This window comes from Numida meleagris, chromosome 1, assembly GCF_002078875.1.
Source record: "Numida meleagris isolate 19003 breed g44 Domestic line chromosome 1, NumMel1.0, whole genome shotgun sequence".
NCBI classification, from domain to species: Eukaryota; Metazoa; Chordata; class Aves; order Galliformes; family Numididae; genus Numida; species Numida meleagris.
Window position 1 is genome coordinate 119,080,179 of NC_034409.1, and position 21,906 is coordinate 119,102,084.

Genomic DNA, 21,906 nt, shown 5'->3' on the forward strand with positions numbered 1-21,906 from the left:
TTAGTGTGGCTGAGTCTCAGAGACTATTTCTGTAACTTCTTCCAAACTCTGTCAAGCACTCCTGAGTGTCTGCACTCATGTCCTGAGCAGAGCACAGGTTTCCACAGATGGTTTCAATAGATGGCCCGCAGAGCTGACAGGCCACAACAAGTCACTGAACAAACTGCACCTCGCCAACAAGTTGTGAAGAGCCCTCTGTTCCACCACCTGCAGCACAGGCTGCTTCCCAGAACCAGCCAAACCAGAGCAAAGCCACAAGCCCAGCCAAACAGAGCAGCCAGGCCTCCCAGACTGCAGGCTGGGAGCCAGTCAGCGCTTGGGCTCTGCTCGGACTTTCCAGCTCATGTAAAAGCCAGCGATCCAGTAACAGTGCCATCGCTCCTGCAGCTGCACCACCACTGCTCATCATTTCTTGTCCAGGGATATCTCAGGCTCTATCTAGTCCAACAACCAGCCCATCACTACCATAGCACTAAGTCATGTCACACAATGTGACATGTACAGGAGCATGACATGTCAGTCTATGAGCAGATCTGCTGGGCAGACTGGTCAGCATGTCACCTTGGCAAGGTCCAACATGACCGGTGACTTCAGCAGCATCAGTTTCTTCAGTGCCCAGAGTAAGACACCCTGAAGGAGCTGCTTTATGTTGGGTGGGAGTGGTGCCTGCCAGCACAGCTCTCCATGAGCTCATGGCTTCGGGATGTGCACACCCCGCTGACCCGAGGTGGCTGCTATGAAGGGGAATTACTGGAAGAATCCCTTAATGAAATAGGAAGCTTTTATTTCTCATTGACTATTTAGTGACCTTTAGGAAAAGCATAGGTCTGGGAAACAAGGCGCAGGTAAGATCACACGCTAGCTTTTCTCTTGTAGATAAAAGCATGAAACCTCTGGCAAACAATGCACACTTTGTATCAAGCTGCTGAAGGCAAGTATCATTGACTTAACATACCCTCACTCTGTGACAGACAGCATGAACTACTTAAGGAACTAAGTGACCTTGGAATGAAATAACTAGTATATCAAGTGGCAGTCCTTCATATAATCCTCCTGATAGCAAGGGGTTCAGCAGAGCTTTTTTAAGCACATTACTTTGGTGTGTGGGGCTGGAGCAAGGTGGTGGAGATGCAGCGACTCCTCTGCCACCTCAGAATCATGATTACTTCATCTGTTCCCAAGTGATGTTTTCTCTCCATCCTGGTCCCACCCTTACTGGAGGCTGGACCTACTGACACCATTTCCTCTTTTCTCCTTCTTTGACCCTGCATCATAGCTGCTGTCACAGGGCTGGACACGCTACCACTGCCCTTCTCTATGGACAAGGAGGGGCTGTGGCAGACAAGTTACCTGTACACTTTTCCTCCATTATATCCATGTTCCATTGAAACAGTGATGAGTAAGTTCCTTTAACAAACCAAGGATGGGAAGTAAAAAGCAACATTTCTTGTGATGTGTGGAAGCAGCCTGGCTAAGGAAAGAATCACCCTCTTCCTCTCTTCCTCCCATAAAAGCAATATGTATCCTTGATCCTGCCTAGCCCATCACATTTCTGATGCATAAAGCGTCTTCAAAATGTCCTCAGAAATACAATTTTCCTAGCTCTCGCTATTCAAATTAGCAATCAATAAATGTAAACCAATTTGGGATCTAACTGGGAATACAGATGTGACACCAGACTACCGGATTAGCGCAGCTGGGACACAGCTAATGCCACTGTTTCCCGACGTGCTGCAGGAATACTGGGGATTCACTAGTGTGCTGCAATTTGACCTCACGTACCCAAGGCCTCCTGCTCCTGTTTGTCTGAGGCAGGTGGTGCCCAGGAGGCTGGTGGAAGAGGTAAAACAGGAGGAGTGAGGAAATTGCCAGGTGAAGGAGCTCTGACCCAGCTGTGGGCTATAGAGACCCAAGGGGTTTGTTCATTTGTTACTTTTCCTTCAGTCAGCTTTGCTGCAGAATCCACGTGAGCATCCAGTCTCATCACGCACACTTTTGAGGCAGCATTACCTTAAAAACAGTGGAAGTATAAAAAAGGGCTTTTGAAGCTTCTATTTCTTTTCAGTCTCTTTTCCACCAAAAACTACTATTCTAGAGCAGGAAGATGCATCATTTATTTCTTAAGAAATATTATTGGTAACAGGAATCCAAACATAGAGAGGCAACATGGAATTGCATGAAGGCACCCTGGAGTGCCATACAACTGTAAAAATTAAGAATGGAAAAGTCATCTAAATCCATTCTGCTGCCAGTGCTGAACAGCTCCCTACAGGATATTTACAAGTTTTTAGTGCCTTGGCCTTGTGCCTCACGTGCACTAGAGACATATTTCCAGGCCAATAAAACATCCCTTGTCATGGCTTAAAGATGTAAGAATTAATTTATCACTAATTATTTCCTATTTTAAAGACCTGCTCTTTGGATAGCTGGGACATAATTCTTGAAAATCACACTAGTTGAAGTAGAAGTGCACCATCCCCACCATCTCGCTGCCTATAAAGGCCAGCCCTTCAGATGTTTTACTTCTCTCTATTTAGTTTCAACTCTCACAGCTGATGGGCTGCCCTTGGGACTTACCTGGCAGCATGGGGGACAGAAAACACCAATCGCTGGGGAGCTGCTGGGGAACAACTTGGGTCCTCTCGCTGCTCCTCCTCAGTCACCTTCAGGCCAAGAGTGTGGGGCACACATGGAAGGGCTTTTCCTGTGTTTGTGCTGCCAGGGCTAGAGAAAGATATACCTCTTCAGGCTTATCATGGAGCTCAGCCTGAATTCTGACAATGTGAGGCCAGACAAAGGAAAGATGAAGGTTTGACTTAACTGAAACCTAAGGAAATATGATTTCACTTCAAAAAGTCTCTTTGTCTCTCCCTCACGTACACACAATCCCAGCCTAAGTGATTTCATCTTTCACAGCTGAAGGTCAGCTATCTCAAGCCTCTATTTTTTCCATACTGAGTCACAGTTACTACCCTTCTGTCAGATCTGCACAATCAACATCCTAAATAAACCACAAAAACAAGGAAATTTGAAGTTATTGGACACTTTTATTTTAATGTAGCACCCCAGTTCCATATCACATACATTTTCCAGAATTAGATGGGCATAGTATAGAGCGCTATACATTTTGTAGCTTACCACATGGACATTCTGCAGCTGTGAAAACAAATTGCTTAAATCTGGCTATCTACTTCATAAGTTAAAATTCAAATATATAATAGCTTAAGGGTAGTTTTTTAGATTAACAACAATAATGCTTGCAATACAATTTTGTATCAAAAAAATCAGTAACAGAGTAAAACATAATGCGTATGTTCATAGCACATTATCAAGAAATAATTGGAAAAAGCCTTAAACTACATAATTTCTTCTCAAAGGTACTACATCATTTGGAGTATTTTTTTCCTAAAAAAATAGTTTTACTCTTCAGTCAATAAAATACGTGGCTTCACTAGGGCCTCTTTCCCATCTGACTTTCATAACTCCGTGTATTTTCTTGTCAGGGACCATGCGTGCTGAAGGCCAAAGGACTGACGGTGCTGGAAAAAAAGACTCCTCAACCCCTGGCTTGAATCTTCCAGGCTGTCTTTCTCCTGCCCTGGAAGCCCCAGTGGGAGGAAGGCAGCTCACATACCAGAGAAAGGCAATTTCCTTATCAAGTCCACCCTAAATGCTCCCCGAGAAGTCTTCTGACCCCAGCCATCCCAGTGGGGTCATTTTCAGCCCGACTCGTCATCACCCTGTGCTGGCTAGCCCTGACAGCACTGAGCTGTGCACACCTCGATGAAAGCTGGACAAGTTCCTCTCACCAGCATGGCTACAGAATTCCTAGCAGTAACACTACTGCTGTACACACAGGAAAAGTTCAGAGACAATCTTGTGAGTTAAGAAGGATATTTGCTAGCTTACCAATGACAGGGCTTGATCTACTAATTCATTCACATTTTTGCTACATCAGCAAAACTCTCTGGAAGAGAGAATGGAGAACTCTTTGGAAAGAGGTGATAGAGTTTCCTCTCCATCCTAGTATTAATTTAATAACTAGGAGAAGGGCATTGATCACTAAGGATTAATGTTTTATCCACAGACAGTTTGTTCAAATGAATGCTTCTGAAGTGGAAACTGTTCACCTTGCATAATTATCAGGTCACTGTTTATATTTAAAGGCTCTATGAAGGCAACCATTCACTATACTTAGCTAGGCATTCTTCCTCTTTCAGCACGGAATTACCACATATTGAAGCAAATACTTCACAGAAAGGTATCAGGTGTAACAAACACGAACAGATCCATAAAGAAGTGCATGACCCCTGGAGGTGTTTAAGATACATTTAGATGTTGTACTGAGGGACACGGTTTAGTGAGAACTGTTGGTGATAGGTGGACGGTTGGACCGGATGATCTTGGAGGTCTTTTCCAACCTTGGTGATTCTACGATGTGTGAGTGCACACTTACACACACAATCTCACACTGAGGAGGATCCTTATCTGGTATGTGCAATAGCCTCTTTAGGACCCTGCTCTGCCCAGTCTTATCTCATGGACAAAACGACTTAATTGTCCAAATTGGAATAGCTGCAGGAAAGCAAAGACATAGAAAGGGGCACCTTGCGTGGTCCGTGCATGCTCCCAGATGCCAGGAAGCCATGTTCTAGCTTCTGTTCTTGGTTATCCTACATTGCTGGAGATACTCTGCTCTGTACAAATGCTTACAGAAATGGTGAATCAAGGAAAGCAAGATTTGATCTGTGGGAAGCTGCTCTCGCTCTCTGGTTGGGCACAAGCAGGTCCCAGCTTCTGTTCTGGGCCAGGCATGCCAGGGGCTTAAAGCTGACCACTTTCCTGCGATCTGTAAATCTACAGTACAGGATTTAGATGTGAATTTTGACCACTCAGTGACTGTTAATAGTAGCCATGGGCATGGCTGCATGAAACAACTGCTAGAAACACAGCTTCATTATGCCTTCTCCTATCTCTCTCAAAATGTTAACAGCCTCCCAAAAGTAGGGAAGCTTTGGATGGGATATCACAAATGTTTAAGGACTGAGAAACACAGAAGAATGTCTTGAGGCAGCATATGCATAACACACCAACATTTATCCTCATATATCTTGATTTGGTCTCTGTATCAACTACTGTATCATCATCACAGCAAATAGAATATGAATTAACTCATATTCTAGGCCTTAAAGCTAAGCATGGCATTTGAGTGCACCTCTCAAAATGTAACCTCAGTGACAGTTAAGTTATAAATTTACTAACTCCTATGGTAGAGTAACAACTAAGTATATATTTCTTTGTTGGTAATCAGGTACTTCAGGTTGAAAAAGACATAAAACAGACTTTTCCACTCTTTCTTTGAACAGCACCCATTCCATGAATAACCCAAGTGAAGCAAATGGAGGATGACACCAGAGGAAGCCCTATTAAACGTGAGGAAGTCAAGTGCTCTCTTCAAAATGCAACGTGCATATTTTTCTTCAGAACCACTGAAAAGCTCTTCTCAAAAATCACACATAAAAAAAACCCAAAAGGTACCATATGGTTATTTCCAATTTAATAGCAGGGGTTTATTAACCAAACGACAACACTAGAACTAAAATGCAAACACAGAAAGAGCACTTAACCTAATTAAAATTTCAGAAATGACTCAATGTTACAAGTAAACGATGTTAGCTTTCAAACAGCACTGCTGATAGCACAAGGACGATAGTTCTTTTGCAGCTTCCCAAGAGTTTGCAGCTCTCACACTTTGTCACTGATCAGAAATGACCATCTGACTCCAGCTACGCAACAGCCCCCAAAAAAGTTCCAAATCTAGAGAAACGGCTGTTGCTCATTCACACAGTGATGTTTAGTTGAATCAAAAGCAAAGTCTTATAAAAACAGATTTTTGTTAACAATTCTGCAAACACTTATTTCCAACCTTTAGACTCTGGATCCATATCCCACATCCCCAGTATTCCAACAAAAGTAATCTGTTTCCTCATCACTTTACACTTTCCTGTTGATGTCACTCTTATTTATCTCCAAACTCCTGGCTGCTCTGATGCCATCCAATATCTCACTGCAGCCATGCTATGATACACCCCAAAGGGAGGCCACCTAGTTATTTCAAATCCTCTCCTCCTTCCTCTCAACCCCAGAGCCATCCTACAGCTAGTGGGAGAATGTGTAGGACCAAAAATGGTCAAAAAAAATCCCACCTGTTGCAGTTTTTGCAAAGTGTGTACTTAAATTAGGTCAATGAACAACTGGATATGAAATACATGCGGCATCATGTTTAAGATAACTAACAAATAGGTGACATTCCCTAGCAGCAAAGCACACATCATATCCACAAAGGGAGCAAGGCTGATAACACGTCTGAAATCGCTCAGTATAAGAGTACTGGCCCCTTAAGAGATAAAGCAACATTAATTAGACAGCTTCCATTGTGAGAATTGAGACTGAAGCCAATGACCACTGCACCCCTGAAAATTTTCCATGGAGTTCAGCTGGCCTTGGAGCAGACGAGGGAAAAAATAATAATAATCTTTGCTTCATTTGCAAACCACATGGGCACAAGCAGCTTCATCCTATCAGCAGTATCTCCAGTGAGGTGCAACAGAACCTTAACGAAAGCCTGCTGTAGAAAGCAATAGTTTCCATCATAGATTTTACAACCTCAAGTGCAGCAGTTACGATCTCTCTCTTCTTCTGGAAATACAGTTCTTGCACATGTCCTTAAAACAAGTTAGCAGCTGTTAAAACAACAAAGCAGACCAATACAAATATACTTAGGACAGCTTTTACAAAAATGCCCTGAATGCATTTTTAACCTCTTGTTAGAAATACACTGTTCGTTTAAAGAAGAACTTATGCAGAGACACCGTCAGTTGCAAGCAAGCAAGTGATCAAATATGGGTGATAGGAAAGAGTTACAGCTCAAAAAACAGATTTTTTTTTTTGTAATTTCCAAAATAATAAAAATTTAATATTTTTACTGTTCTCTCTTACGATTTGTAACATATAAAATACAAGTTCTCTAACATTAAAATACATCTGTGATTGAATAATAAACAGCACTAAGAAAATAATTATCTGACAAATGATTGTGGATAGAGACTCTTTTCGGCTAATGAGTTGGATTCCTGCTGTACTTTCAATCCACAGGTCCTCTCCCATCCTACAGGAACTGGTAACATCCAGGAACTCATCTCAGAGGATGGCTTTTACATTTAAACACCAATTCTGGAATTATGTACCTCTTAATACTCAGGATAGGAGGCGTTGCGAGAATACGTATAAATCAGGAATTCTTGGCATAAATAAAAGACTCTCATTCATTTCAGTGGCAAACACGTTAGGCTGGGAAGAGAGAGTGAAGAGGGCAGAGCACCTGCCCAGAACCATCTGACAGTTTGGTATTTGCTTTTTGTACCTTCTCCATCTACAGAGGCAAGCAGGTGCAGCAGGGTGCTGGGGACAAGCCGGGCACCCCACTGCTGTCAGTTCGGCGGAGGACACTGTGCCACGGTGGTTGCATGGCCGCTGGCGCACGTGCTCTGCTGCTCACAGTGTGCTGGAGGTCACAAGACAGTTACAGGGCGTAGCTGCTCCAGCTGCGTTTCCAAGGCAATTCGTTCCTTGTGGACCTCCTGGAGGATGAAGAGAGACATGCTGTCACTTTTTCAGTACGTGCACATGCAAACTGCTGGTGCCAAGCAGAGGCCCGGGGCTCCGCTGTTCCAGTAATTCTCCTTGCTGTCCCAAAAGACCACACCACTACCACAAAATCACCCCCAGCAGCCTGCTGTCCCCTCTTCATTGCAGGGCAACACTCAGGTTCAACTGCACGATTACGGACAGGAGCAGTCACCCACAAACCATTGGAATAGCTTGGGATGCAGCAAAGTGGCCAGGATTTGGCACTTTGGCACTGCACTTGGCTCTTGCAGATGTCCTGTCAAAGATTTGGACTGACTCCCAGGTAAATACAGGCGCTGCTGGTACCTCATGGGGCCTCTCGGCCTCAGGGCAAGCTGACGGAGCCTGAGGCATGCCACAGTGCCTGCTGCTCCCCACAAAAACAGCAAGGCTCTGCTTCAGCTGAAAGTTTCCTGGCGGTAATAAGACTTGAAAGGCAAGTTTTCTGCTCTTGTGTGAACTTGGAGTAAATCTCTCTGCCTTTCCACGCTTCTGCAGGTAATATAGGTAATATACAGGTAACAGCATAGGCCTATTTTGTGAAGTGAAGCACACTGAAGATAGCGTATGGAAGAAAATAAAGACTATAGATAAACTCAATCAAGTAAGTTAAGAACTTATGTTAATATTGAAGACGGAATCAGACTTTCATCTTGAATGGAAAACGAATGTAACTGGGGGTCTCTTGCCTTTTCCAGGCAAGTGTGTTCATAATATGGAAGGAAAAAAATAGCTGTAGCAGGTATAAAGCTGAAGTTGGTACTACCTTTGGACTGAGGGAACAATAAAAAACAGAACTGATATTTATAAGAAAGTAGCCCCAGAAGAACATGTTAAAAGACAAGCCAGCAGGTGCCATGAACAACAAATACTACAAGCACCCATAAAGAGCGCATTGTTTAGCCAGTCTGTGTACACCAAATGTACGCCAGGAGACAGCTATGGAGCACAACTGATCAGATGACAAGAGAGCCTATGCTCTATACCTGTGCTGGGTGATACCATCACATTACCTGGACTTTTCAGAAAGACATGGTGCATCCTTTAGACTTACTCTAGCTGCCAATGGAGCCTTATGCACATAGGTTGTAACTTTTTCTAGAACGCCTAATTCTAGCCACACATACAGTACAGTAATTCTCTTCCAGAAAGTTAGGAAGTAACACAGTAGGTTTCATCTGAAGGGATGAAGAAGACTCTATGATGGTGCTGACACACAACCAATTGCAGGGAGCTTTGTCAGTGATTTTCAGCACATTCCTTACCTTCAGCTGCTGCTGGAGCTCACTGTTTAACCTGGCGAGCACAGCATTGGCTTCTTTGTTTTTTCGTATAGCAGTCTGAATAGCCCTCTTCTGCTTGGAAGACTGTCTGCCAGACAGATAAATAGAAAACATTTCAATTAACAGCCCCAACAACAGTGGCTGATGCCAGAAGGCCAGCAATCTATTCTGTGTCTACACGCTATTCACACCAGACTGTGCTTCAAAGACAAGTACAAACTACACATTTAAGTGAAGAAAAATGTAACCCCAAAATGAGATGGTGGACTACTTGGAAGTAAAATGGTCACACTTGTTAATTCAAGTGACAGAAACTTGAATTTTTTTTTTTATTTTAAAAATTCGATTCAGCTTAAGAATAGCCTTTGTATAGCTGTACTTACTGCAGTGTCTGCGCTGTTTTCAGACACTTGTAGAGTTTAGCAATTCAAGAGTAGATGAAAGAAAATACAAACACCAACCTATTCATAAAGAAAGGACATCTGCATGAAAATACCATCTCAGATTTTTTGAGGCACTGGTGATTCTGAAGCTTCTTCACTTAGAAAATTCATCTTTTTTTTTCCCCCCTAAAGTAGTCATTTCCACCAAAACCACCTGATGTCACAAACAGATACAGGTAACTGACTTACAGATGGCCTCATCTCTTCTGCTGCTTAAATAAAAGATTCCTTGGCTATTAACATTATGACTTTACAGCCCATGGTGATCAGTTTGGAGGAAACTGCAGTCAGGGAGATAGGTATAAACAGAGACAGTTCAATACATAAAGACTGACCTATTCTAAGAGACAGCGGTAGAGAGAGGAAAAAGGAAAAAAAAATACAGAAAATAGTGACTGAATACCTAAGGCCTGTTCCAAAGAGATTATGTTAAGGTTTTACGTAAGTCAGCAAAAGTTATTTAATGACAAATTTTATCTAAAACAGATATCCTATTTAAATAAGGCCCATAATGGCACGCTGTCCTCATTAGCTCATTCTCTTAACAGAGCTGATGGCACTGATCTTTGCAACAGGCTCTTTTGCAGCACAGTCTGGTCTTTATGCTATTGTATTCCAGTGAACCATCAGTTTTCTGCTTCACTATTTTGCTTCAAACTGCTGTCCGTGGGCTGTAAAGTAATATCAGCAGGAAAAAAAAATAACAACACACACACACACACACACACACACACACACACACACACACACAAAAACAACCCAGAAAGATATGGCCCCATGATTATAAGTTTTGAAGAGAGTGATAGACAAGACAGGATTAAGCTGAAACATTAACAAATGCTATTATCTGTTTTTGAACCACTATGGAATTTACACTCCCGAAGGACAAAACAGCGTATCCTTGAAGTCTTATCATTTCTTCTAATCTCCATCTATGAAACACAGATTCAGTCTGTTCACAAATGGTTTGCGAAGAACTGCTCACCTGACTTGGGCAGCTCTGTTTAGCTTCAGATTGAATCCAATGTCTTTGCAAGGCTTTGGGTGAAGGCAGGCTAGACAATTTCTGTTGAGGGAGATGTATAGACCCAAAAGGGCTTCAAATGCCTTCACTTACCATTTGTACTTCCCCTTCTTTACTGCTATTAAATACATATTTACTGAAATCCTACAAGTTTTGTTGCTAGCAGCTTAAACCTGTTTTTATGAGAGCTGGGTTTGGCAATTTTTGGATTATCACAAGTGGTCTACAGCTCATTTCTAACGTTCCTCGTGAGGAAGAAATATCACAAGGATATGACCAACATCAAGCATTTAACAACTCAGTTTCCTGGGCACTGAATTAGTTCTATCTGTCCAAGTGAACAATCAAAATTCCAGAGGATTTGTGTAAGGTAAAAACACACACTCACAAAGCTAAAACGAGTTGCATTGGAGATACTGGTTGAACAGCAAAGCTTGCTCTTCAGATGTGCCTACCAGGCACAGAGGTAAGACAAATCAGGACCTTCTGAAGAGGCTTACCAACTTACAGTCATTACAGCCTTAGTCTGCATTGAAGTGGCCAGATGAAGATTTCAGAAACCTGTATCTTGTGAAGTATTCTCAAAGCCAGAATTGTTAAGTACAAAATCACACAAAGAGCAAACCCTGCCACATCAGATCTGATGGTGCAGTTAGGCATGCATGGTACAGCTTGTTTACTTTTGGACTGGGAGGTGAGACTTCGCTGCCGGCAGAGAAGAAGTCACATTTATGGTGGGAGAAAGCTCAGGGGTCTCCAGCCCCTGCACTTCCGTCCGGAGCTTCCTGCGGGCTGGTTTGGAGGGCGGCTGAGCAAGAACAACCTCCTGCAAGGGAGAAGCACAGCAAAGTTAAGTCAGGCCGTATGTGTCCCATCTCCAGGCCAGGACAGAAACTGCTGACATCCGGCCTAAGGTTTCATAATTTAAAGTGGTACAGGGCTTAATCTAAATTTGGTAATAGCCTCTCGGGTTTTTGACTTTGTTCAAAGGAACAATAACTCCTATGACCCTTTAACGAATGAAGCAATTACGCTAGCGTTTCATCTTCATCTGGATGACAGGCTCTTTAGAACGGGATTGTATTTGGGAAAGGGATAGAAGGGGCGTGAATGTATGTATCAGCCCCCAGTTGGCCCCAAATCATTGTGACCAAAGCAAGATTTATTTTTAATTGTGCTCAGTCAATAGAAACCAGTCATCCATCCCAACTCCTACCTCAGTCCTTCACCCCGTGGCTTGCATTCTCTCCCTTCTTCTCCCTTACTTTCTTACATGAACCAAACACCGAAAAGTGCTTCAGAAGACACATGTATAAAATCATCCATGCAAAATCAACATGTTGGAAGTGTAGAAGTCCACTTATTTCTCTTGATAAATTACATTGTAGAGAGAATCCAGTTTGCAGGTAAAACAAAAAGCTTTAGATTTTTATGCCTTTAAGTCGTAAGAAGTGTTTTCATTCCTTTAAATAAGTCATCCTTTTTTTTTTTTTTTTTTGCAGTGGGAAGTGGGTTTAATACTTCATAGCTGCTTTTATGCCGAAATATAAATACGTGCCTTTCAGAGCATTTAATTACTAGATCTCTCCTACAAGCAATATAACTTTTACTGCTCTATCTCATGAATGAGAAAGCTAAGACTCAAAAAAATGAAGTGATACGACAAAAGTTACACATTTAGTGTCACAGTCAACAGCAGAGATCAAGTTTTACTATCACTTGCACAGTGGATGCTACTGGGCCAGACTACCTTCCTTACTATGGTTTGGCCATTTGTTAATCATATAGGAAAAAAACTCAACAAAGCACACAGTGACAAAGCAATCATAAGAAAAAGAACTGTAGTAAACAGCCTGACTCAGCAGAAGAGGCTACTATGACTGACACAGCACCAAAAAAAATGGTAAGGCCATCAATAATTAAAATCAGAGGGACCAAAATTATTACAGGGATTAGAATTATAAGGAGAGAAAGGGTTTAGACATTAAAAAAAAGTTTTGCCATTACTTTGAAAACAATTCTGAATATGATGAGATCTTTTAATCCAGACATCAGCATGCCAGCACTGCACAGATCTCAGATAACACCGTGCTCTGAAATCTTATGTTTGCACATAGCTCACGATGTATGGCAGAAAAAGAACCTGTGTATGCCTTCAACAACTATGAACTGGTGGGATTCCAAGTATGCAATCCCACTCTACCTTACAACTCCAACATAATACAAAATCCACAGGATTAATCTGTGTTCCATTTCAAGCACAGTACTGGGAGAAATATCCAATACCTAAAAGCAAAAGGGCTCTTTGGCTGTTGTTGCACCAGCCCTCCAAGGTGAATCAGCACTGTGCCAACAGTGTGCCTTCTGCACCCTACAGCCAGGCACTGCTCTGTATTTTTGGGAGCCCAGTGAGGAGAGGATGAGCATGAAGAAGGTGAACCACAAGAATTTCATCATCCCAGCAGGGCTGCAAAACAGCATGAAGCAAACGGGGCTAGGCTAGAAGTAGCATGTGGTGAGCACAGGTGGAGCGAGGACACTGCCTGGAAAGCTTCATCATGTACAGGAATGGACATCAGAGCATTTGTCTGCACCTCCCATTAGGGAGGAAGTGTGATGATACTCCCTGGCAAGGTATGTACTAGACACACCACCTGGCAGCAGTTTTTGACTGGGCTAAGCAAATGTTTTGTCGATGCTCCTTGGATGCTGAAGGGGACGGAGAGGGGAGGATCTGCCTTTGCCCCCTATCAAAAATCTGTTTTGGCTGGGGCTGACGGAAAGAGGCAGAGGGAACATGACCAGGAGCAGGGAAACGCTCACAGACACTGCTAGGGCCACTCCATTCATAAGCCAGGCTCTGTGAAGAATGCCACTGCAACTTCAGTGATTGCTTCATACAAATCACGTGTTCATACAAAAGGATATTTGAAATTGCACACCTCAAACAAATATTTTGAACAAACCTCCCCCACTGTATGTATATTTAGTAGCAGATTCTGACCTCTAGCAAAGAAGTATGTTTACATCAAAACGAAATCCTTAATAACTGGAAGCAAGAAGTGCATCACAATTTGGAAGAATTACAGTGAGACAGGGGTCAAGTACAATCAAATCCTTTTTTGTCTCCCCTAAGGCTCCACAAGCCCCAATTGATTTGAAACAAATGGCAACCTGCCTTTCTTAAAGCACACGCATTGATGTGTATGCACTAAGAGCCTTCTTAATGATTTATCGGAGCTGATGTCACATACCATCCCAGTTCTCTCTAGCGTCTTGACCTCCAGAGAAGGTAAACATGTAAAAACGTAACCCTAACCCTCAGTTTAATTGCTTTAAATCTTAAAACAACTACATTTGTTGATGAAGGCAAATCACTCAACAGCAGTACAACACGCGGGTCTCACCTTTTTTGCTGAGCTGTTTTCTTCTGCCTGCGACGGGGGTCTATTCATCTGAGGATGTAATTCAACCTCAGATACTTGCTCTGTCTGTAACAACAAATCAGTCATTGCTACACCCACAAAACGACTAGCAGTCACACACAATAACGTCAATGAAAGGAAACATTATACACAAAAGAAAAGTTACTTTAACAATTCAACAGTAGGGGAAATAAGAGTCCTAGGGTGACAGCTGAATGGATGACATATGTCTTTTGTTGACTTCTAATGAAACCATTTTCTTGCGTTTTATTCTGGTAGGAAATAAGAGAAAAGTTGTTTTTTTTGTTTCTTTCTGAGAAAAGTTAGGAACTATATCTATCTCTAAATATAAATGACCTCGTTCCCAGAATTTCTTCCAGGGCTCTCCCTGAGGCCTAGGTACTCAAATGAAAAAACAAGGTGAGGGTGGATAAAAGCTAGAAGGATCTTGGTTGCACCCCATCACCTTATCATCTCCCAAAACCAATGAAAATTCACTGGCATAAGCCTCTGTCTTTGAAGCTGGTAAGGCTGGAGTGAGAAAGTATGAATTATACCAAAAATTCCAGTAAAGTTACTGAAAACACAAGCCATAAAAGAAAAAGGCAAATAATCTTCTTCCTTCCTTCCTCCTTTCTCACGTTTCAAACAGAAACCAAGCTGAACCCTCAAAGCATAGGTCTACACTTCAGCAAACCACAGCTCCCTCCCAGCAGCATGTCTGACACAGAGGAGCATCAGAAGGAGGGCTAACCCTTGGCGGTGCCCGTGCTGAGATCTTCCAGCACCATTTGATTTGCTCCAGCAGGACATGGCACTGCACATCTGCTATGCGAGGGCACCGGGATTTGGAGCTGCCCATCCCTGGGCATGCTACAGCAAACACGGTACAAACAGGGCACGCCTGCTTTCTGTCTAGAAAGCCTCAGCTGGCTTTTGAAGATGGGAAGGCAGGCAGCAGCGGGGAAGCTGAAGGGCGCTTGGCACTTGCAGGCTGCCTCTCCTCCTCTTTCCCAGCTCCTGTCAAGTTGGAGCCAAGCTGACAGCGGCCCCCAGGCAGGACAGGCAGCCTGCCATCGTGCTCTCTCCTCCAAAAAGACTCATTTCCACCCAGGTGAAATCTTGTGTTTAGAAAAAAAAGGAGTTCAAGGCAAACCTCAAACTTTAAAGGGGCTGGGATTTTAGCCAAAAAAATAACCTGTCACACACTGAAGAACCTAATTTGCTGTTGCCAGGAGATTTCTGCTTAGACCCATCAAGCTCTGGAGCAGTCACAAGTTTCGCAGCGTTTAACCATAGGTTAAAAAATGACAGAATGTGCAGAATTTGGTGTATTTAAAAATGAAGGGCTTTTCTTTTTCATTCCACTTCCCTTTCTGTTGTAACAAAAACAATAAGAGCTCAGCAGAAAGCTGCAGGGGAAAAGCAGTTCTGTCAGGTTACTGCCGCTCTTCAACCATACAATGTTGAACAAGTACACAGAGGAGAGAGATTTGTGATCTTTTTTTTAAATACATGTGAAATTCCTCTGGAGAGGAGGAAAATTTGTCTTGGCTGACAAGATTGCTCTCCCCCTCTTCTAAGTGTGCCACATCTGTAGCGTTATCTGATGGCAAAATAAAAATAAACTTACTGTAACTTTCCACTACTATTTGAATATTAGTACCTTAAGAATCTGGATTCCAACTAGCTATTGGATAGCAACATTTTAATTCTGGAAACCTTTCTTGTGGATTGAAGAGCTCCTTTTATATCTGTTGATTTCTGGTACAAATAGGAGAGTGAAATGGAAAAGGCAATCTCTTTTCCTGTCTACAAAAATCAAAGACCTTTAAGAATGCATTTAATGCAACATAACATTTCTTTATCAGCAATCTGAATAGCCCATAACCTCCCTGACTTCTACAACCCCCTTCTATACATTTGAAAGAATTCAAGGCTCAAAGCACTGCTAACTGCAGTCGGGCAGACCTATGGGGCTTCCACAAATGATTTGGGGATAGCAAAGCTCAAATAGCCAGCAGAACCACACAGTGAAGTTGGTATCGAAACACATCACTTTGACAAACCACTTATTTAGGGACAGCAAGAGTAAATGATACATCATATATATATATATATATGACCAGCTGAGTGCTGTGATGTAGCTGTCAGTCCCACAGCCATGGCAGCTGCAGGGCTGTGGTACCTGCAGGCTGAGGCCAGGCCACAAGGCTGGTGTGAGGGGCTGCACACAGAGCAGCCTGCAAAGCCCAGCTGGCAGTGGGGCAGGGACTGTTTGAAGCAGGCAGATGGTAAAAAGAGATAAATACCTACATTTGAACAAGAAAAAAATAATAATAAAAAAGGAACTAGTTCTGGCGATGCAATCCATGCATAATGAATGAAACCGAGCGGCTGCCATGTCCCTAAAGTGCCACCTAGTGGCACGTGGGACAGGCCATTTCTCAGCGTTTTGCTTAGAGGAGAGCACAATTAATAGCAGTCAGCATTATTCAGAGCCTGCAGACTGATCCTGCCCCACAAAGCGGGCAGGCAGCAGGTGCTGACACCATAAGCCTCGGCTCTTCAGAGCCCGTCATTTGCTGGTCACGCAGAAGCTGGTTCCATGCATTAATCATTTGCCAGCAGAGCTCTGAGTTCCCACCTATGAAAAAGACTTCTCAAAGTGATGAGCTTCTGACGCAAGTGCCCAAGCGTAAAGAATCTGTACGCTGCTGCAGTGGATTGTGTTCAGGGCCTGACACCACTTAACCCTGGCAAAAGTCTTTTGTGGAACTGCAACTTGCATCAATGCAAAGGTTTGCTGATTCAACTAACCCAACCAAGTCCCCCAGGCAAGGCCTGAGAGGCTTTACAAACACGTTTACAAGACGAACAACAATAAACTGCCTCCCTCCATTACAGCAATAAGAAACTTTTCCTGTATCTTGGAAATCTCTCACTGTTACATTGTGCTTTAAAATTATTCAGTGGTGCTTCGTAAAACTCAAGAATCTGAAGTCTCGACTATCTAGAGAGATCATACTGCTTATGCAATATGGTATTCCAAAGGAAAATTCAGTTACAATAGTGTGAAAGTGCTCAGATGGGAGTGTCTCATTCATGTCCACAGAATGAAGCAAGCTTCTGAAATAGCAAGTACTAGTATGGCTGATTCCACATCCAGGGTTATTGTAGTTGGGTAAAGAAAATCCTGCTCATGTGCACTACCAGCAGTGCAAAAGACATTTTGCAGGTCAGGCCTGAAAATATCTTGATTTTGGGAAGAAGAGTTAAGTGATCACAGAAAAGAGCATCACAGTTTATTCTTTCAGTGAAGGGTTGATGGGTGGACTAGATCATGGGTGTCCAACATTTTGGCTTGCCTGTGCCACACTGAATGAAAAGGAATCATCTTGGGCTGCATATATCTAGGTCACTCCAAAAGTAATGCCTCCCATTTGTTTCCACAGAAAATAAAACAGATACAAAGAGCACAATAACACTATTTGATAGAGCAAATTCTCAGCTACAAAACAGTTTTTCAACATTGTCACCAATGAACAAGAGCCTGCATGCCGTGCTCATAACAATCTGCACCAGCGGAAGTGACCCACTGTCACCACCACCACTGCTGAAACTCACCAACTACCACCCCCCTGTGCTCACATCCACTGGTTGGTCTCCACAAATGTTCATCAAGCATCAATGAATGTCAGCAGCTGCCATTTTTTCTGTACGGAGGAATTCAATTCCACTCCTTTGCTTTATCCGCACTTCCACGTCAGACACCATTGTGTCAGACTGCCCCTCTGCTGCCATCTGTCACACGGCAACAACATGTAACGGGATATTGGTGGGAAGGTTCAACCTCTACTGCCACACCACCAACATCCGCCTCTGATGTCATGGGCCAACAGAATACAGTAGGAGGCATTACTTTTGAAGCAGCCCTCATAAAATATATACTATAGTTAATGTATATAAGCACCAAAACATTTTGCTTTGTAATATTTTTTTACTAAAACATAAAAAAGGAGAGCAACAAAATCATAAAACTAGTGGGATATGTGACCCTGTTTCTGTGAAACTAACACATCATTCTGGTTTGATGGCAGTGGCTGCCATTCTCAGTGAGCTCTCAAGGTGTTCATCAGAGATTTTTGATGATATCTTTTTCTTCCTGGGCTTCATCCTTGAAAACAGTTGTTCACAAATGTAGGTAGTGCCAACATGCGATGACACGAATGAGGCGTGACTGTGAAGCGAAGGGTACTTCTCTCTGCTAAGATAAGAATTATGCAAGTCCAGAAGAGACATGATCTGATTTTTGAGTTGAATATCTGACTGCAACTCTAAAGATTCCATTTGAAAACTTGCAGGTCATGTATTTATGTTGATTGAAAATAGAGTCACAAATTTACCAAAAAACTGATAATTTTCTGGCAGTCTTGAAACCTGATCTCAAATTCCTGTATCAGAATGGAAAGCACAGCTGCATATTTTTCACTGTTCATAGGACTGTGCTTAGCCAGTGAATCAAAATGCATACAATTATTTGCCATCACTTGAGTTAGCACTGCACTGTGCCCCGTGCCCTGGTTTCAGCCCAGACAGCATTAATATCAGACCAATGTTCAGTTGGTGCTGAGCGATGGGTGCGTGCCTGGGGCTGGGCTCCTCAGCAGGGCAGAGCTGACACCGTGATGGTGCAGGGCAGTGGTGGCTGCAGTACAAGCTGTGCTGGACCATGGGTTGGACATACCTGGACTAGATGATATTAGCGATCTTTTCCAACCTTAATCATTCTATGGTTCTTCCAAGTCTCCTGAAGAGCTTCTCTTTGCAAAGATCAACATCCAGTTATTAAGAGGTGGTATCTCCTTTTCCCCCACTCATATATTCTCCCATTCTTGTTTTTTCTAGGAAGAGTCCTATCCTCATTCTTCCTGACACAAGGTAAAACTGGCCAATAAAGTCTCTGTAAAATGGTCACAGCCTGAGACCAACCTATGGCCAACAGCCAGAACTGAGCATTAGGACAGACAATTCCTCATCATTAGGGAAAGAGAATTAGGAAATGTGAATGCTCTGTCTCATGGTCTGATCCTGGACCAGCCAGCCATAACCTTTTCACTGCTCGACAAGACAATGCTTAACAGTACCTTTCTCAAAGAAGATGCAATACTCACTTAAGTATTAAGGGCTTTGAAAGCCTCAGATGAAAGATTTTCTTAGTTGTACAAGAACGCATCACTTTACAATTAGTTCTTTGCTTCCATTTCCAGGTGGTTTTTTTGTTGTTGTTGTTCAGCAATGCTGAATAATATGTAGATTTCATACCTATTTCTCAAGAGAGTCCTGTTCATAACTGGTCTCCCAGAACAGAAGGTCTTCATGGAGCTTTCATAGTTCTGTCACCTGAGAGCCTTTTTGCAAGAGGTAAAGTATATATTCAATCTTTCACACAACTGAGTCCAGCCCACACTTAGCTCCAGGCTAACTTTACACATGGAAATAGCACCATTGTAGTCAACGGCACCACTTGCAGAAATGAAATTATCTCTGTGCATTCACTGGAATAGCCCATAATCATTACCTATACAGTGTCACTGCTTAGCTTTGCAAAAAAAGCATTGAGAACAGCTTATCTGTATGAAAAAGTAGGATACTAAATACGCTTAATGCTCAGCATGTGCCCATTGCAATCTTCTATCATCTCTAAGTAAGTTCATTTAAGAGGTATTTTCTCCTTTCTAAACATTCACTCTTTTTTTTTGTGTTTAGTGGCAATTTCTAAGAAGTGAAGATGTCTCAATTCCACTTTCTGTGAGTCTAGTGTATCCCACACTGAATCATCAATTCCTTTTATTGCTTGTTACAGAAACTGAAAATGATAAGACAGAAAGAAAACCCATAGGGATGCAAATGCAACAAGCTCCCGGGGTCTCGGTGTGCCGTCTGCTTCCTCAGCACACTGTGCAGCCCTGAAGTTTTGATAAGCTTTTTCTTTCCCTGAGCTATCTGAGGGCTGCCGATAAGGTATAGGAAAAAGGCAGCAAATACAAATAAATTGCTGCAACATTCAGCCCATTCGCAACGAAAGAATAGGACCCAGATGGAAGCATTAACAACAACCTGTTTCAATACTCCACTTCTACAAAACCAGATGAATGTGAGCTAGGAAGAGGTATGCGCCTTCCACATGAGATACAGGCACTGGATTCTTGGCTTGCTCTGTTGTTGATTTTACGATAAATGTGAAGCCAAATTCAAAAAGTTATTACAACACATTTTAATTAAGATACTGGCTTTTATTCCACCACTCTCCCAGAAATCTCTTTAGAAAGGATTTTATGGCAACCATCAACTATTTCCCAAATTCAATTCTAACTGTGCTAGTTTCTATCACTTCTCAAACCATAATTTATTTTGCCTAGCCATTTTAGATTTAATATATAATTTTTATGACAGAAGAGGATAATCCATTTGTATTATACTAGAGTGGCAGATGGTGAAGTCTTTCATGCTACAGAAGACTTTCAGTTTTATTATAGTTACAGGCATCTTCAGTACCTAATACACTGATTATACAATATATGTTAATCTGCAGGCAAAACAGCAGAGACAATCACAAACCCCCACCATTTTCTTGCACAGTGATTATAAATGCAAGCTGAAAAAGTACTCCTTTGGTTCAATATAACATGGCTGCTTGGGAGAGTACCATTATGTGTGCAAATAGTGGACTGCCAAAAGCAAAATCCTTTTTTTCCTTTTTCCCACAACAAAAAAGTTCCTTCTCATAAAGGTCCAGATGTCTTGCCAGCAGGACATATTCCTCACATAATTTTACACAGTAAGAAGGCACCTCATTTGGCTGCAAATTTTCTACAGACAACCCCGTAACAGAGCTCAGCAAATTCTCTCTCATCCTCTAAGCAGCTCAGTCTTTACCCAGATGTCAAAGGTATAGGCTACACAAGGCGACCAGGGGACCACCAGGTGTGGGTCCTTTTGGTCAAAGTGGGGGAAAAAATTACAATACCCAAGGGAGACTTACCAAGATCAGTCTGTCAGGATCTCCGAATTTATCTAGGCAAAGCCAGATGTTGGCAGAGAGGAGCCCCAGGACCAGCTTCCATCATGGAGCCAGCATGTGGCCATCCCACTCAGGAGACCAGGAGCTCTCAGCAGGATGGATGGGAGCCCTTCCTCCCCCACCTCTTGGCCTCAGCACCACAGATCAGCGTGGGCACATTTAAGTTGCTGTTACAGACATTTCTTGAACTGGGTCCCAGTTTTCACTTGCAATTCATGATGATGAACAGCCAAAAGGCTTCAAGGAGTTAGAAGTATCAAGTAACATTCTGAGAGCAAAACATTCAATAAGTTCAAAAGAATATCTTAGCTTTCCAACAAAGCCAGGTGCCTGTAACTGGGAAGGGTGACCCTCCTATCATCTCTCACAGCATTGTTTCCATGATTTCACCAAATCAATAGTAACTAATGCTAACGATGGCCTCTAAACTGACAGCTTAACTGTGAGCTCATATAACATAGTGAGATTTTAATCTTTATTGCTGCAAGGTACTCAGGATGCTTCACAACTTGATTACGTTAACAACTGCCTACCTACTCCAACTTCACTAGAACACTGCCTTAGTCTATAATTTTTGTCAGTGCCCATCAAAACTGCCAGCATGGAACTGGTAGGAAAGGAAAGTCCACCACAAATCAGAGCTAATTTGCAAAACCAACAGGCTTAAAATTTAGGCTCTGGGAAAAGAGACCAAGAACATGTTTTTTTTTTTCAGCCAAGATATACAGGCTTTTCTTCCAGTCCCACAGTTTTCAAATCCCCTTATGCTGTACCAGCAGGATACCATCACTACAGGACAGGAAGATAATGAAATAGAGTAACTTAAATAAAGGAATGTTGATCTAATTGGGCAACGCTGCAGATAGTGAGTTATGCTGGAAAAAATCCTTAAGTTTTACTTGCTCTTCAGTGTTCATCCATAATTCCTATTAACATAAGTACGTTACTAAATCTTCCA

The 21,906-nt window shown here is 42.5% G+C and overlaps 1 protein-coding gene across 3 annotated transcripts in view; it reads right to left on the reverse strand.

The window, feature by feature from the left end:
* Nucleotides 3,028-21,906, reverse strand: part of REPS2 (RALBP1 associated Eps domain containing 2) — a 101,462-nt gene continuing 82,583 nt past the window's right edge. For 2 of the 3 annotated variants that reach the window (XM_021409633.1, XM_021409625.1), the window contains exons 15-18: nucleotides 13,847-13,930; nucleotides 11,120-11,265; nucleotides 8,955-9,060; nucleotides 3,028-7,640 (exon numbers count right to left, since the gene is read on the reverse strand). In XM_021409633.1, coding sequence (XP_021265308.1) covers nucleotides 7,572-7,640; nucleotides 8,955-9,060; nucleotides 11,120-11,265; nucleotides 13,847-13,930 — 405 coding nt within the window. In that variant the 3' untranslated portion in view covers nucleotides 3,028-7,571. Of the gene's footprint in view, nucleotides 7,641-8,954; nucleotides 9,061-11,119; nucleotides 11,268-13,846; nucleotides 13,931-21,906 lie in introns of those variants that run through there. The other variant, XR_002442535.1, reaches the window with a different exon arrangement.